The sequence below is a fragment of the Typopeltis vanoorti genome, chromosome 16 (genome assembly GCF_054136105.1).
Source record: "Typopeltis vanoorti isolate ZY-2024b chromosome 16, IOZ_Tvanoo_1.0, whole genome shotgun sequence".
NCBI classification, from domain to species: Eukaryota; Metazoa; Arthropoda; class Arachnida; order Uropygi; family Thelyphonidae; genus Typopeltis; species Typopeltis vanoorti.
Genome location: NC_143564.1, coordinates 77172479 through 77187477, shown reverse-complemented (window position 1 = coordinate 77187477; position 14999 = coordinate 77172479). Strand labels below are relative to the sequence as shown.

Genomic DNA, 14999 nt, shown 5'->3' with positions numbered 1-14999 from the left:
ATAAATTGACAGTGTGAACAAAAGATAATGGTTATCAATTTAACATTGAAAAATGTCAAGTTATGCACTTTGGGATGAAAATATTACATGTTGTATATTATGATAGATAGTGGTAATGGATTGCAGAAAATTGATGAAGCTAGGGATCTGAGGCTACGCAAAAACTGACATACAGAAAATTGATTCTGACATTGCTTTTCCAGGTTGGTACAATATTTAGTTTAATACAATATTTATGGGATAGGAATGGGGAGAAAAAACTGATAACTAGTTTTTACCTCAACTCATCTTCCTTTTTTTAGGCTCATGCTCAATGGCCTGTCATAGCCAAGTAACTTTGTATATTAGAAACCTGATTATTGCTTATGATAGGGTAGTTATCCTATCTGCATTGTGAGCTATGCCTTTATATTGTGCATATTCTTCTGGTCGGTCTGCATGTTTTGCAGGATGAAAAATCTTGCCACCTTTCTAAGAGGCTAATGAACTCATTTTCACTAATTGTGCTAATCTAGGACGTTATGAAGAGTTCTTCACATCCTAGATGGAATTAGAGCCCAGGTCTTTCCAAACAAAAGGAATCATCAATACTGACTGAGCTATGGAAGCTACCAGTTTAATTTTTTCTGATGAAATGCCATATGCTACTCTCTAGTCTCTCACAGATGAAAGAATAGAGAGTAGCATATGGCAGAGTGGAATTTAGGAGAATGAGGGTGAGAGTAGAATTTATATATTGCAGAAAAGAAGTTTTTCTTATTTTGTGCTTTCATTAACAATAAACTACAATTATATGATAAAATAACCAGAAATATAAAAAATATTGTACATATTTAGTTTATCTGCTATCGCTATCTAAAATTAGAGCTTCCTGCATACCAGTGGTGGCTTGTACATAAGCAATGAAACACTGCAGGTACTTCTGTGAGATACGAAACTTTTATTATTGGTGTGTGTTCGTGGTGAGGGTGAAATATTTTTGGTAAATCTTATTTTATTCTGTTAAAATAACATAATATTTATTTATACACAAGGCTAAATTATGAAGAGTGTCACTATTGAAAATATGAAAAGAAGTATATTTTCTCAATTATCGTTACATGAAAAAACAGAAATAAAAAATAAAGGGTCATCCTACTCCAGATATTATTACTAGTCAGGATGGAATAAGTAAAAATTAAAAACATATCAGGCTTTTAACAGCGAGTGATATCAAAAAATTAAATGGTTTTGTGGTTGCAAAACTAGAAATGCTTTATTTTGTTTTCCTTGTTTGCTTTTTTGCGGTGATACTGTATGGATTCAAAGTAGTTTTACAAAGAAACAGAATAAAAAAAAATGTGAAAAGCATCAAAATTCTCGAAGCAAAAAATTCTCGAAAACAAATGGAAAATTCTATTTTGTTTTCATTATTAGGAATTATTTCTGAACAACTTAGTGAGATAGAAAAACCAATAAATATTATCAAAAATAACTGATTGTAAAAAACCTTTGTAGCAAATTTGAATTATTCCTTCAGGGACATAATGAAAGTGATTCGTCTGAAAATCCGGTATTTAAGGGGTTAATAAATTCCATTGCAACTTTTGATCCTTTTTTGCAAAAACATTTAAATAACAATTCAGTGTATAAAAGGACATCAAAAACTATTCAAAACAAATTATTACAATGCATATTCGAAGTTTGTCATGATCACAGCATCAGCTTAATCATCATTAAGCAGGTTACGGTTACAACAACTGAATATTGAGGAAGACAATGGCTACTATCTAAACATCTTGATTTCATAAGTGGTTCAAAGATAATTTTTCATAATCATCATCATCAAATTCTTGCCATGTACCCTCAAGGGGGTGTACAGGATATGATAGTACTACATGAAAAATTTACATCATTACTAACTTTCCTATCTACAATTTTCCTCCAAATCAGTCTGTTACTTGTCAAGACTCCAACATTATCAGATCTTATATTTCTATCATCTAAGGCACTTTGTACTGTATCAATCCACCTATAACTTGGTCTTCCTCTGGGTCATTTTCCTGTCAACCTGGCAGAGAACACTTGTTCTGATAATCTTTCCCTGCCCATTCTGTTTAAGTGACCATACCACCTGAGATTAGCTCTGCTAACGCATTCCTGAATGCTGACAATGTCAAGTTCTTTCCTAATATCCTCGTTTTTAATATGGTATTACCATTGATGATATCTGTTCACACCTCTACTCTTTCTCAGCACTCTCATATCTGTGGTGTCTCAAGTCTTTGGTCAAGTGTTTTACTTCTGACCCAGCTTTCAGATCCATAAGTTAAAACTGGTTTGAACACTGTCTTGAATACAGCTAATTTAGTGTTCCAAATTTTCCCAAAATATTTTTGTATGTCTGACAATCATTTCCTACTCTGCTATTTAGATTCCCAACAAGAACCAACTTTTCCTTTTTCATTGTGTCAGTTGCGTTCTCTAAAGCCTCAAAAAATTCCTCCACTTTTACCTTAGTAGAACCTGGGACCATAGGCACAAATAAGTCTCATTGTCCAGTTCCCCCATTCTGATATTTGCCCACATCACTCTACTTGAGATTGTCTGCCATTCAAGATGATTAGCCTCGTATTTAGTGTTGAATATTATGGCTACTCCTTCTTTTCCTTGATTTGTCATTGCCTGAATATAACATTTTTATTGCTAAGAAAGATCTCACCACTTTTTGTCTTTTTTGTTTCAGTCACCCCTATTATGTCGATCTGGAACTTATCTAATTCCTCAGCTAGCTCCATTTCTTTGCCATTCAGGCTTCTTATGTTGATAGTACCGATCTTTAACTCTGGTGATGTTGAGTTGGGGTTTGTTTTCAGATTTGTTCCAGTAGCTGACTTTTCACTGTTCGCCCTGGTTCCCTGGCGAAAACAACGGGGGCCTTGTTTAACCGGGCAATGGCCCAGACGGCATAAAATTTTGTCATGTTGTACTATCATTTTGTATTTTGGTTTAAGCCAATAAGAATACAATTTGGTCAGCTAAATCCCAAATTGGCAGCCCATCCTCGTTCATTCAGTATCCAGGTAGATACCCAACAGGGTACACCTGTTGGGTATCTACCCTAGTCAGAAGCCCTAGTCGGTTTTCTGCATTCCTTTAATGGCTATGTGGAGGTCTCCTCTCAGTTATACAGCTTTGACCCTTAAGCAACCCAAGATAATTTTTATACCTTTAAAACTAATTTTTCAAACAGGCCTATTTCAAAAAAGGCCAAACATGCCTTTTTTTTTAAATAAAAGTTTTCTTAATTACTTGTAGTTATATTCTAAGGTTCCTGATTACACCTCATTTTGGTGATGAGTGACTCACTGGGTGTGTCAGTATATGACTTACAACTCATCAGAAAACGTCTTGGCTGATATTTCTCATTTTATTCTTATGGGAAGCCTTTTTAAACTCAGTTTTGCAGTCTATTTTTGAGCTGAAAGAATAGTGTTCTTTCAATAAAATTATAAATTTAATAACATGTACAGACTGATTGCTGATACGGCTCCATATAATAACACCTCGCTGGAAGATAGTATGCTCAACATGTGTGGCCATGTCTCATGAGTAGACGATATACAGTACTATACAACATCTGAGGAGCTCACCCACAATTTTAAAGGAATTCTGGAACATGTCATCTATTGCAGTGTACCATTTTTTTTTTATGGAATGAGGTGCCTGGACACTTTTTTTCCCACATAGGGCACATATATTGATATACTCTACAGAAATAAAAATAATACAACTACTTTTTCTCTCTCTCTTACATACAAAGAACTAAGTACGTGGGCTGTTCAATAATAAGACTAATTTTACTGTGGCAAAACCACTCATCACAATATTAATTTCTGTGGAATAAAGAAAGGTTGCTGTATGTATTAATAAAAGAGGTTGATAGATGGCGTATACGGGCTGATGTGCCAGAGTGTCACGTGACTAAACGCAAGTGCTCACCGCCGCACCTACAAGGTGCGACCAGTCTTCGAAATGGAAGCATCCTTGGAACAGCGTTATGCGATTAAATTTTGTGTGCATTTGCAAAATTCGGCATCGGACACTTTTAACATGATACGCGAAGCTTTCCACGATGAAGCAATGTCGAGGACAAGTGTTTTTCACTGGTATAAAACTTTTAAGGAAAAAAGGCAAAATGTGGAAGATCTTGAACGTGAGGGAAGACCTTCAACGTCCATCACAGAGACAATGATCAACACAGCAGCGATTATCATCAAGCACGTCAAAAGGAAGCGTCCATTGCTGAAGAATGGCTTCTTATTGCACCACGATAATGCAAGGCCACATATTGCTGGTTGTGTAGTCTACATTTTGCAGAAGAACAACACAGATATCCTACCACACCCTCCATACGGTCCTGATCTCGCACCATGCGATTTCTGGCTGTTTCCTCAGCTCAAGAAACCACTAAGAGGATGCCATTTTGAAAGCAACAAAGCATGTGTAAAAGCTGCAGAGGCAGTTTTGAAAGAACTCTGAAGAATGGCTTCTTATTGCACCACGATAATGCAAGGCCACATATTGCTGGTTGTGTAGTGGACATTTTGCAGAAGAACAACACAGATATCCTACCACACCCTCCATACGGTCCTGATCTTGCACCATGCGATTTCTGGCTGTTTCTTCAGCTCAAGAAACCACTAAGAGGATGCCATTTTGAAAGCAACAAAGCATGTGTAAAAGCTGCAGAGGCGGTTTTGAAAGAACTCTCAAAAAATGGACTCTCACATGTGTTTAAGAAGTGGATGCAACGTTGGGACAAATGCATCGCGTCTCACAGTAGTTACTTTGAAAAAGACCATGTAAATGATGACGATTAAAGGTAATCTGTTTTCTGTATAAACATAGTCTTATTACTTATTGAACAGCCTATGTAGTATGCTGTGACTATATATGATATATGTTTTATGCACAACAGAATATCTTGATAATTAGTTTGCAAAAACGTAATTCATGTTAATTTTTTTTTCTGATGAACCAAGTCAAAAAACCACTAACTGATTTATAGAAAACAAAACAAAAAATAAAAATAAAATAAAATAAATAAATAAAAAATAACTTGTGCTTTTTAGTTAAGTTCGCTATCTTGTTCTCACTATATCTTATTCATCACTAATTAGTTTTCTCAAAAAAAAAAGTGATTATGTCAACCAACCAGATTAAACACTGCTTAGCTTTTTTCATAAAATGACAACGTACAATAGAATATTAATAATAAAACTTTAATTAATACCTTTCTATATTTCGGCAATGTTACATTGCCATCATCAGGGATCACAAAAAAAAAGTGATATGTGCACACAGACATTAAACACTGAGCAAATGAGGCTTAATAAAGGCAACAGAAGTTAGGCCTAGAGTCCTAAACAGTGCCCTCTAGTGGGCTAAATTGGACTAACAATCTTAAAATGTCTGCAACCAATGTTGAGATTTGGAAGAGCTAAAGACTTGAGGAATAGTCTTTCATACTTGTACTTGCTGTGATGTAATAGAGTGGTCTTCTGGCATATCCTGTGGTGGGTGTCCAAAGCATGGTCAACAAGAGTGGCTGTATTGGTGGAACCAGATGTGGTCCTTGTGTTTGGATATCCTGATATACGCTGTCCTGCCTGTTTGGCCATATTATAACAGTTTACAACTGCAAGGGACCTGGTATACTCCTGGTAGGTATAGGGGATGTGGCTGGTTTTTGGTGGAGTGGATAAGAGATGCCAGTTTCTTATGTGGTCTGTCAATGGTTGTAAGGTCATATTTCCTTAGGATTTTTGTTAATTTTTGGATGCACCCTGGATATATGAAATGGTGATAGATTTTGAATAATCTCTGCTTTGAAGGGGGGGGGGGGGGTTGCAGTTACATGGTTTTAACATCTCTTATCCACTCCACCAAATTGTTTTTTGTAATCCCTGATGATGGCAATGTAACATTGCTGAAATATAGGAAGGTATTAATTAAAGTTTTATAAATATTCTAGTATATAATGTCATTTCTTGAAAAATTAAAAGCTATGTCTAACCAACATATAAGCTTATCTACACAGATAAAACACCATCAAAGACAATTGTGGCACTTATACTTGACTACCTTGTCCTTTAATTCACAAACAAAGCAATAGTTTACAATCAAATTGATAACTATTTTTCTTATCAATGAAGAAAAAAAATTTTAACTGAACTGCATTGCTCTAAAAGAATCCCATTCTATCTTATTACACTTCTTACTTGTTCTTTAATGATATCAATCGGCATATATCATTGAACATATGCTGACATAATATCAAGGGTTAAACATCTACGTGTCTCAAACCCACAATATTCTATGAACATGTGACAACTTAATACCTCTGGTAAGCAGTGACAAAGGCCTTAGTATATTTGTGCCAGCTTAATCTTGATTAAAAAACACATTTCCCTCTGCCATCACATATGTACTCTGTTCCTTTATTTGTTCCAAAGAAATGTGAATATATCCTAGATTTGTGGGATGTTAAATTTTCTTTTCAATATAATTTATCACCATTTCCCCATTACCATGTCTGCATTTGTTTTTGATATCTGCAGAGTGTCTCATAAAAATGATTTGCTGATTAAGCTGAAAGAAATATTTATATTTACTATATATTTATTTAAAAAATGAAAAAATAAAGTTCTATTCTTTTAGATATGAGAAGTGATAAAAATGCTTCATACACATTTCAGATAAAACTACTTACTCCTTTCTTTAGGCTGCACAGTAATATAAAATTTTTCAGCAATTGCATCATCCTCCAACATTACAGATCTCACTGATAACTGAAATGCCATATTGACATCTGCAAACAACACAAATTATTTAAGATTAAAACTGCTTACAATATTTTTTAATATTATTTTATATAAAAATTTGACAATGGAGACAAACTGGAGAAGTGACAAACAAACATCCTTAGCCACATGAAACAAAGCTTGATAAATATATATACATATTTATTTATCGAAAAACCCTGTTCCACAGTGCTCATTTTATTTAGTACTAGTCAAAACACTGAATTTTTAAAAATGTTTCCAATAAACTATAGGTGAAAAGTTTTCCAATAAAGTTTTAATTTTATATTGCTGCTAGAAAATCAGGTACAGAAAAAACTGTTTAAAAATATGCAGATACTGGAGTCTGTGCATGCAAGCATTTCTACTTCTACGAGTGCTGTCTCTTATCAGCGGTCGGCGACCACTTCGGCAAATTTTGAGCAATCCTCAGCCACGGTGAACAGTCTCTGAGCTCATGCCAGTCCATCATCTGATATCTGCCAGACAAGATTTTCTTTGTCTTCCTTGTCCTCTTCTTCCATTTATCTTCTCTTTTATAATCAAATGAAGTATCTTATTTATTTACTAAAATAAAGAGCCCAAAGCCTTCACTTCGGCGATGCAAAATTATCTGAATTAAGTGGATATTAAATCCAACATCATTTCAAAGCCAAATACAGAAACTATAAAAGTTTCGTGCAAAAATTGACCGGAGAGCTAGCGGGAATACACTGCCACCATACTACGAGTTGCCCTAGCTGAACCGTATAGGTGATGACAAACGCTGTGAGCGTCCATATATTCATCTTCTCTTGGTTCATTATAAGGTTTCGCTAGCCTGACAGCTGTTTCAAACTCATTCGTTTTAGTCAACCTAGAGAGCAAACACTCTCAGTACTAAGGAACTTAAAGCATTGGAGAGGTGTATTTTCTGTAAGTGAATTCTCAGTTGGTGCGTAAAGTATTTATAGTTTCTGCACAAAATTTTATAGTTTCTGTATTCAGCTTTGAAATGATGTTGGATTTAATATCCACTTAATTCAGATAATTTTGCATCACCAAAGTGAAGTCTTTTGACTCTTTATTTTAGTAAATACTTTACGGACCGACCGAGAGTTCGCTTATGGAAAATACACCTCTTCAATGCTTGAAGTTCCTTAGTACTGAGAGTTTTTGCTCTCTAGGTTTCTGCCTAGTCTCTGACAAAAACCAATGAGTTTGAAACACCTGTCAGGCTGGTGAAACCTTATAATGAACCAATAGGAGGAGAATATATGGACGCTCACAGCGTTCATCGTCACCTATACAGTTCGGCTAGGGCAACTCGTAGTATGGCAGTGTATTCCAGCTAGCTCTCTGGTCAATTTTCACACGAAACTTTTATACTTTCTGTATTCGGCTTTGAAATTATGTTGGATTTAATATCCATTTAATTTAGAGAATTTTGCATCGCTGAAGTGAAGCCTTTTGGCTCTTCATTTTAGTAAATGCATTACGCACCGACCGAGAGTTTGCTTACGGAAAATACACCTCCCAATGCTTTGAGTTCCTTAGTACTGAGAGTTTTTGCTCTCTAGGTTTCTGCCTAGTCTCTGGCGAAAACCAATGAGTTTGAAACAGCTGTCAGGCTGGTGAAACCTTATACTGAATCAATAGGAGGCAAAAATATGGAAGCTCACAATGTTCAGCGTCACCTATATGGTTCAGATAGGGCAACTCGTAGTATGGCAGCAGTGTATTTCCGCTAGCTCTCTGGTCAATTTTCGCACAACTTTTATTAATTTCTGTATTCGGCTTTGAAATGATAGTGGATTTAATATCCACTTAATTTAGAAGTATTTTATATTTTTCATTACAAAGTAGATGACCAAGATATGCAGTTTTTCTTCTTTTTATGGTATCTAAAAGTTCACGTGATTTCCCCGTTTGTTCCAGTACTTCTTGACTGGATGTTTTTGTGGTCCATGGAATTTTTAACATTCATCTGTATAACCACATCTCAAAGGTTTCAATTTTTTTTTTTTAATCGATGTTGTCTTCAAGGTCCCAGTCTCTGCAGTATACAGCAGTACAGACCATACATAGCATTTAACCATGCATACTCCAAACTCTAAATTTAAATTTCGGTTACATCAGTGTTCATTTCATCACGAGAAAATTTTTTCTTGCCATTTCAATTCTAACTTTTATTTCCAATTCTGGATTGCATTCTTCGTTTAACCAGCATCCGATATATTTAAATTTTGTCACTCTTTCTATTTGTTTCCCGTTTAAAGAACGTGCTAAATTAAGAATTGGTTTCTTGCTTATGACCATGCATTTAATTTTGGTGATATTTAGTCATCATCGTCAAATTCCTGACATGTAACCTTAAAGGAGGTGTACAGATATTATGATAATATTATATGAAGAACTTACATCATTAATAATTTTCCATCAACAATTTTCCTCCAAATCAATCTGTTATCTGTCAAGACTCCAACAATACCAGATCTTATATTTATGTCTTCTAAGGCATTTTTTATTGTATCAATCCACCTATATCTTGGTCTTCCTCTGGGTCTTTTTCTTGCCAACCTGGCAGAGAACACTTGTTTTGCTAATCTTTCTTCGCCCATTCTGTTTAGTGACCATACCACCTAAGATTAGCTCTACTAACAGGAATTCCTGAATGCTGACATTATCAAGTTCTTTCCTAATATATTCATTTTTCATGTTAGAGGTTTAATGGAATATTAACAGCACTGAGAAAGGATTAAAACTAATTTTAATACTTCCAATATTTTGTTTCCGTCACAGAGACATCTTCGGGGTTTACAAAAACTTTTTGCAACAACACACACACAAATACAATACAGAGTGAAACTAAAGGTGGCGTGCCCTCTATGAGCATTTGCAGGTGGCCTGGGATGCAAAGAGGATTCTCTGATAATTAAAGTTTCCCAAATTTTGGGAAATTTAATGCAACCGTAGTTGTTTAAATTAGGTTGATTCCTGAGTACAGATGCAGATTCAAAGAATAGTCTTTCTTTTTTGAATTTACTATGGTAGAGCATGGTAGTTTTTTTCCAGGAGATTCTGTGGGATGTATCCAAAACATAGTCTGCAAGGCCAGATTGGCCATAATCGTGTTTGCAGATGTAAGAACTGTGTTCTTCTAACCGGATGGATGATGCCGACCTGCCTGTTTGTCCGAAGTAGGCAAGTTTACAGGAACAAAGTACTCTATATACACCAGGCACTTGATAGAGGAGGGAGCTGGTCTTTAGTGGAGCGGATAAGGGTAGCAAGTTTACGGTGGGGCTTAAAAACTGTATTGAGGTTGTACTTTTTTAATGATCTGGCTATTTTTTCTGAAGTACCACAGATGTAAGGAATGGTGATGGCATTTCTGAAGTCCTTCTGAAGAGATGGGCAGGGAATGGGGAAGGACTTGATTATTTTTTTTTTAATTCTGTAGTCATTGTAGCCATTGGAAAGGAAGGTGTTGTGTATGTGTTTGGTTGAAAGGACAGTTTTACTCGAACAAAGCTTGTCGGCCCTATTGGTCAGAGTTTTAATAATGCCATATTGCTGAGAGGGGTGGTGGTGGAAGAGTTTGTGAATGTATCTGCCTGTATGAGTAGGTTTTTACTTCAGAAAAAATAGCCAGATAATTAAAAAAGTACAACCTCAATACAGCTTTTAAGCTCCACCATAAACTTATCAGCTCCACTAAAGACTAGCTCCCTCCTCTATGAGTGCCTAGTGTACATAGAGTACCTTGTTCCTGTAAACTTGCCTACTTCGGACAAACAGGCAGGTCGGCATCCATTCGGTTAGAAGAACACAGTTCTTACATCTGCAAACACGATTATTGTCAATCTGGCCTTGCAGACCATGTTTTGGATACATTCCATAGGATCTCCTGGAAAAAAACTACCATGCTCCACCATAGTGAATTCAAAAAAGAAAAACTATTCTTTGAATCTGCATCTGCGCTCAGGAATCAACCTAATTTAAACAAATACGGTTGCATTAAACTTCCCAAAATTTGGGAAACTTTAATTATGAGAGATCCCTCTTTACATCCCAGACCACCTGCAAATGCCCAAAGAAGGCACACCACCTAGATAGGACTTTAGTTTCACTTTTTATTGTATTTGTGTGTGTGTTGTAACAAAAAGTTTTTGTAATCCCCGAAGATGTCTCTGTGACGGAGACGAAATATTGGAAGTATTACAATTAGTTTTAATCCTTTCTCAGTGCTGTTAATATTCCATTAAACCTGTAACATGAATTCATCACAGCACTTAAGCCTCAACACACATATTAATTTTTAATATGATATTGCCATTGATGCCATTTGTTCACGCCCCTAATCTTTCTCAGAACTCTCATATCTGCGGTCTCTAGTCTTTTGGTCAAGTGTTTTACTTCTGACCGAGCACTCTGATCCATAAGTAAAAATTGGTTTGAACACTGTCTTGTATGCAGCTAATTAAGTGTTTTGACTAATTTCTCTCTTATTCAATATAAATTTATTCAGTTGACTTCCTACCATACCAGCTTTGTTGATTCTGTTATCTATTTCGATATTTAATTTTTCATCTTCACTAAAAATTGTGCTTAAGTAGCTGAAATGTTTTACTTGTTCTATAGGTTCTCCATTCAAGTTTCTGCTATTTTCATTGTCTTTGTCTTGCTATTGCTGATTTTCGTGCCAAATTTATTACAACAATTCAGGGAATCTTGCAGACTTGTCATCATCATCATGCATATCGAGGATTTAGGTCTAGCATGGACTGTTCTGGCCTTAGAAGTCATCGTTGAATCATTTAAGTGGATGTCCAGATTGCTTTTTCCTAATGGCTTGTACTTTAAGGCTTGTTTTGGTAATCTTTCTGTTTTCATTCTTTGAACATGTTCCATCCATTTATGTTTATATTTTTTAATTTTTTCTATTACTGGTTCTTGGTTTAAATCTTTCATAATTTCTTCATTTCTTTTGTGATCAAATAGGCTATACTTTGCAGTTTTTCTCATAAACTTCATTTCTGCTGTTGTTAATTTTTGTTTTATTGTCCAGATTTCGTTTCCATACATTAAGACTGGTAGGGCTAATGTATTGTATACTTTTAGTCTGGTTTGTTTTTGAACTAGGTTTGGTTTAAATATAGAGTTAATTACACCTCTTACTTTTTAAATATTTTGCAATTTTTACGTTTATATCTTTTTTCATTTTCATATGTGATCATACATCCTAGGTAGCTAAATGAATTCACCTGTTCTAAGATCTTGTTATCTATTACTATTTTAGTTCTTGCTGGATCTTGTCCTTTAAAGGCCATAGTTTTTTATTTTTCTGTTGATATTATCATACCATAATCTTTGAATATCTCATTTAGATCTAAAATAACTTTCTGTAAGTTATCTTCAGAATTTGTAATTTTTATTTGGTCGTCGACAAAAAGGAGAGTGTTTAAGTTCACTGTAGGAGAAAGTTTAATTCCTTGATGTAAATTTTTATTCCATTTTATTATGATTTCATTTACGTAGATATTAAAAAGAGTTGCTGAGAGGGGTCATCCCTGTCGGACACCTTGGTTTATCTCTCTCGTATATGATAGCTCATGATTTAATCTTATTTGTATTTGATTATTTTCATATATACTTGTGATAGCTTTTAGGATATTATTTGGTATTTGTCTTTCTTTTAATATGTTAAATAATATGTTTCTTTTAGCTTTGTCAAATGCTTTTTCAAAGTCAATAAATGCAATATGTGTTTCTAAATTGTATTCTCTTCTTTTCTCTATTATTAATTTTAGGCAAAAGGCCGGGTCAATAGATGATCATCCTTTTCTAAATCCATTCAGTACTTCTAAAATAAAGTTTTCGGAATATTTCATTAGTTTGCTATTTAAGATTCTGCTATATATTTTGTAACAGGAATTTAGTATACCGATACCTCTATAGTTTTTAGGGTCATCTCTATTACCTTTTTTAAAGATAGGAATCACAATTGCTTTTTTCCATTGTATTGGGGGTATACCAGTTGAATAAATTTTATTTAAAAATAATAAGAGTCTTTCTTTTAATCTAGTTCCTGCATATTTATATAGTCCTGAATCTAGTTTATCTTCTCCAGGTGATTTTCCGTTTCTTGTTTCTTTCAGGCTGATTTCTAATTCTTCTTTAGTTATTTCTTTTCATTAATTGATTGCCAGTTGTCTTTTTTAAAATATTTGTCTGTCCACAATTCTGTATAGCAATTTAGAAATTCTTCTAATTTCAATTCAGTGTTTAATTTTATGTTTTCTTTGGTATCTGTATTTAAGTGTTTCAAAATCTTATATACATTGGGTCTTATTTTATATAAATCATGTTCTAAATTAGAAACAAATTTGTTCCATGATTCTCGTCTCATGAGTCTTTTTCTGATTTCTCTTTTAGCTATGGCTCTTATTCTTTTATATTCTATTTCATCTTCTAATCTTTTACTGCTTAACCATTTGTGATAGGCTTCTTTTTTCTTTTTGATTATTTCTTTCACTGTATCATCCCAGATCTTCAGTTTTTTCCTTTTATTGAATTTTTTGGTCTTTCCTAAGCTTTCATTTGCTGCTGCATTTAGTATCGTTTTTATATTAAGCCATTCTATTTCTATTTCTTCATTTTATCTAGATATTGGTTAATTCTTTGTTCATATAGCCATTGTACATTTGTGTCATTCAATAATCTAGTTTAATAAACTAATGTTTCAATTTTTTTTCTGTTCTTGTTACTTGTAACCATTTAGGTGGTAATCTTAAGTTTATTTTAACAAGGAAGTGGTCACTGCTTATTTCATATCCTCTGTGAACTCTAACATCTAGTGAAAATTTTGATGTCTTTTCATTCAGTATAAAGTAATCTAATATTGATTTCCAACCTCTTGCTGCCCAAGTATATTTATGTATGTCTTTATGTTTATAGAAGGAATTCATTATTTTTAGGTTATTATAAACTACAAAGTCAATCAATTTTTTACCATTCCTGTTTAGAGTATGTTCTCCATGTATTCCTATATTATTATTAATTTTCGTGTTTAAGTCTCCTGCTAAAATTATGTAATCATTTTTATTTATTTTATTATGTTTTGTAGCTGATTATAAAAATCAATATTATTTTGTTCTCTTCCCTCTTCTGGGGCATATAAACTAATTATTGTTAAATAGCCTCTATCTATTTTTATTCTAGCTTCTATTATTCTTTCATTCCATAATTTATAATGTTTTAACTGTTTTGAAAGGGAGTTATGAATCCAAATCATGACTCCTGCTTGTGCTCTTTGGTCTCTGTCAACTCCACTGTATATCACATTAAAATTTTCGGTTCTCATGGTTCCTTTTAATTTCTTTTTTGTTTTAGTGATTACTGCTATTTTAAAATTTCTTTCATTTAATAATTGGTCTAATTCTATTTCTTTATATGCTATTCCTCTTACATTCCGGTTTGCTATGCGTATTATATTTTGTCGTTTCCATTTTTGTTTTACCTTTTCCATTCCAGGGTCATTTTCAATAGATTCGATCCAATTATCTTTTCTGTCAGCTTACTAGTAGAATTATGTTCTCCATGCCAGGAGACTAGCCTGCCGATGGAATAGTTCAGTGGTAGGGCTGCTACCTTAAGGCTTCTGAACTAGCCTTCTTCCGAATTTAAACCCATAGGAGCAATAGGGTATATTGAAGGGGGAAAGAGTAGATTATAGAGGAATTATAGTAAGATTAATAGAGAGGGCATAATTGTAAGGCCAGAAATGAAAAGACCCCATGGCCCTCGAGTACTCTAATAGCATAGGGGTCATAAAATAAGAAGAGTTGGCTGATAAGGCCTTATAGGAAAGATTAAAGTAAGTGGATCTTCTTCAAAGTAGTAGGAGAGGATAGATCCAGCTAGGGGTTCATGGGAATGCCGCTTCCCTTACAATCAAGATGATTGCCCCTTATGGCCCTGTTGGTCCACGAGTCCTTATTCAGTATATTCGGACCATCCCACCATACACACACACATGGTGGGCTCCCCTATCTGCCACCCAGGGGATGCGCTCTCTAGGGGTTACAGGACCCCACGAGAGCGAACTTGTACTGGGTTTATTTAAAAGTATAACATCATCTACATAAAGTAAAGAGCTGAGATTAACATACC

At 34.4% G+C, this 14999-nt stretch overlaps 1 protein-coding gene across 1 annotated transcript in view; it reads right to left on the bottom strand.

The window, feature by feature from the left end:
- Window positions 1–14999, bottom strand: part of LOC150098144 (gamma-tubulin complex component 4-like) — a 307854-nt gene that overhangs the window by 96200 nt on the left and 196655 nt on the right. Inside the window, exon 10 of the mRNA XM_090406372.1 lies at window positions 6755–6853. Within this exon, the coding sequence (XP_090262498.1) occupies window positions 6755–6853 (99 nt within the window). The remainder of the gene's footprint in view (window positions 1–6754; window positions 6854–14999) is intronic.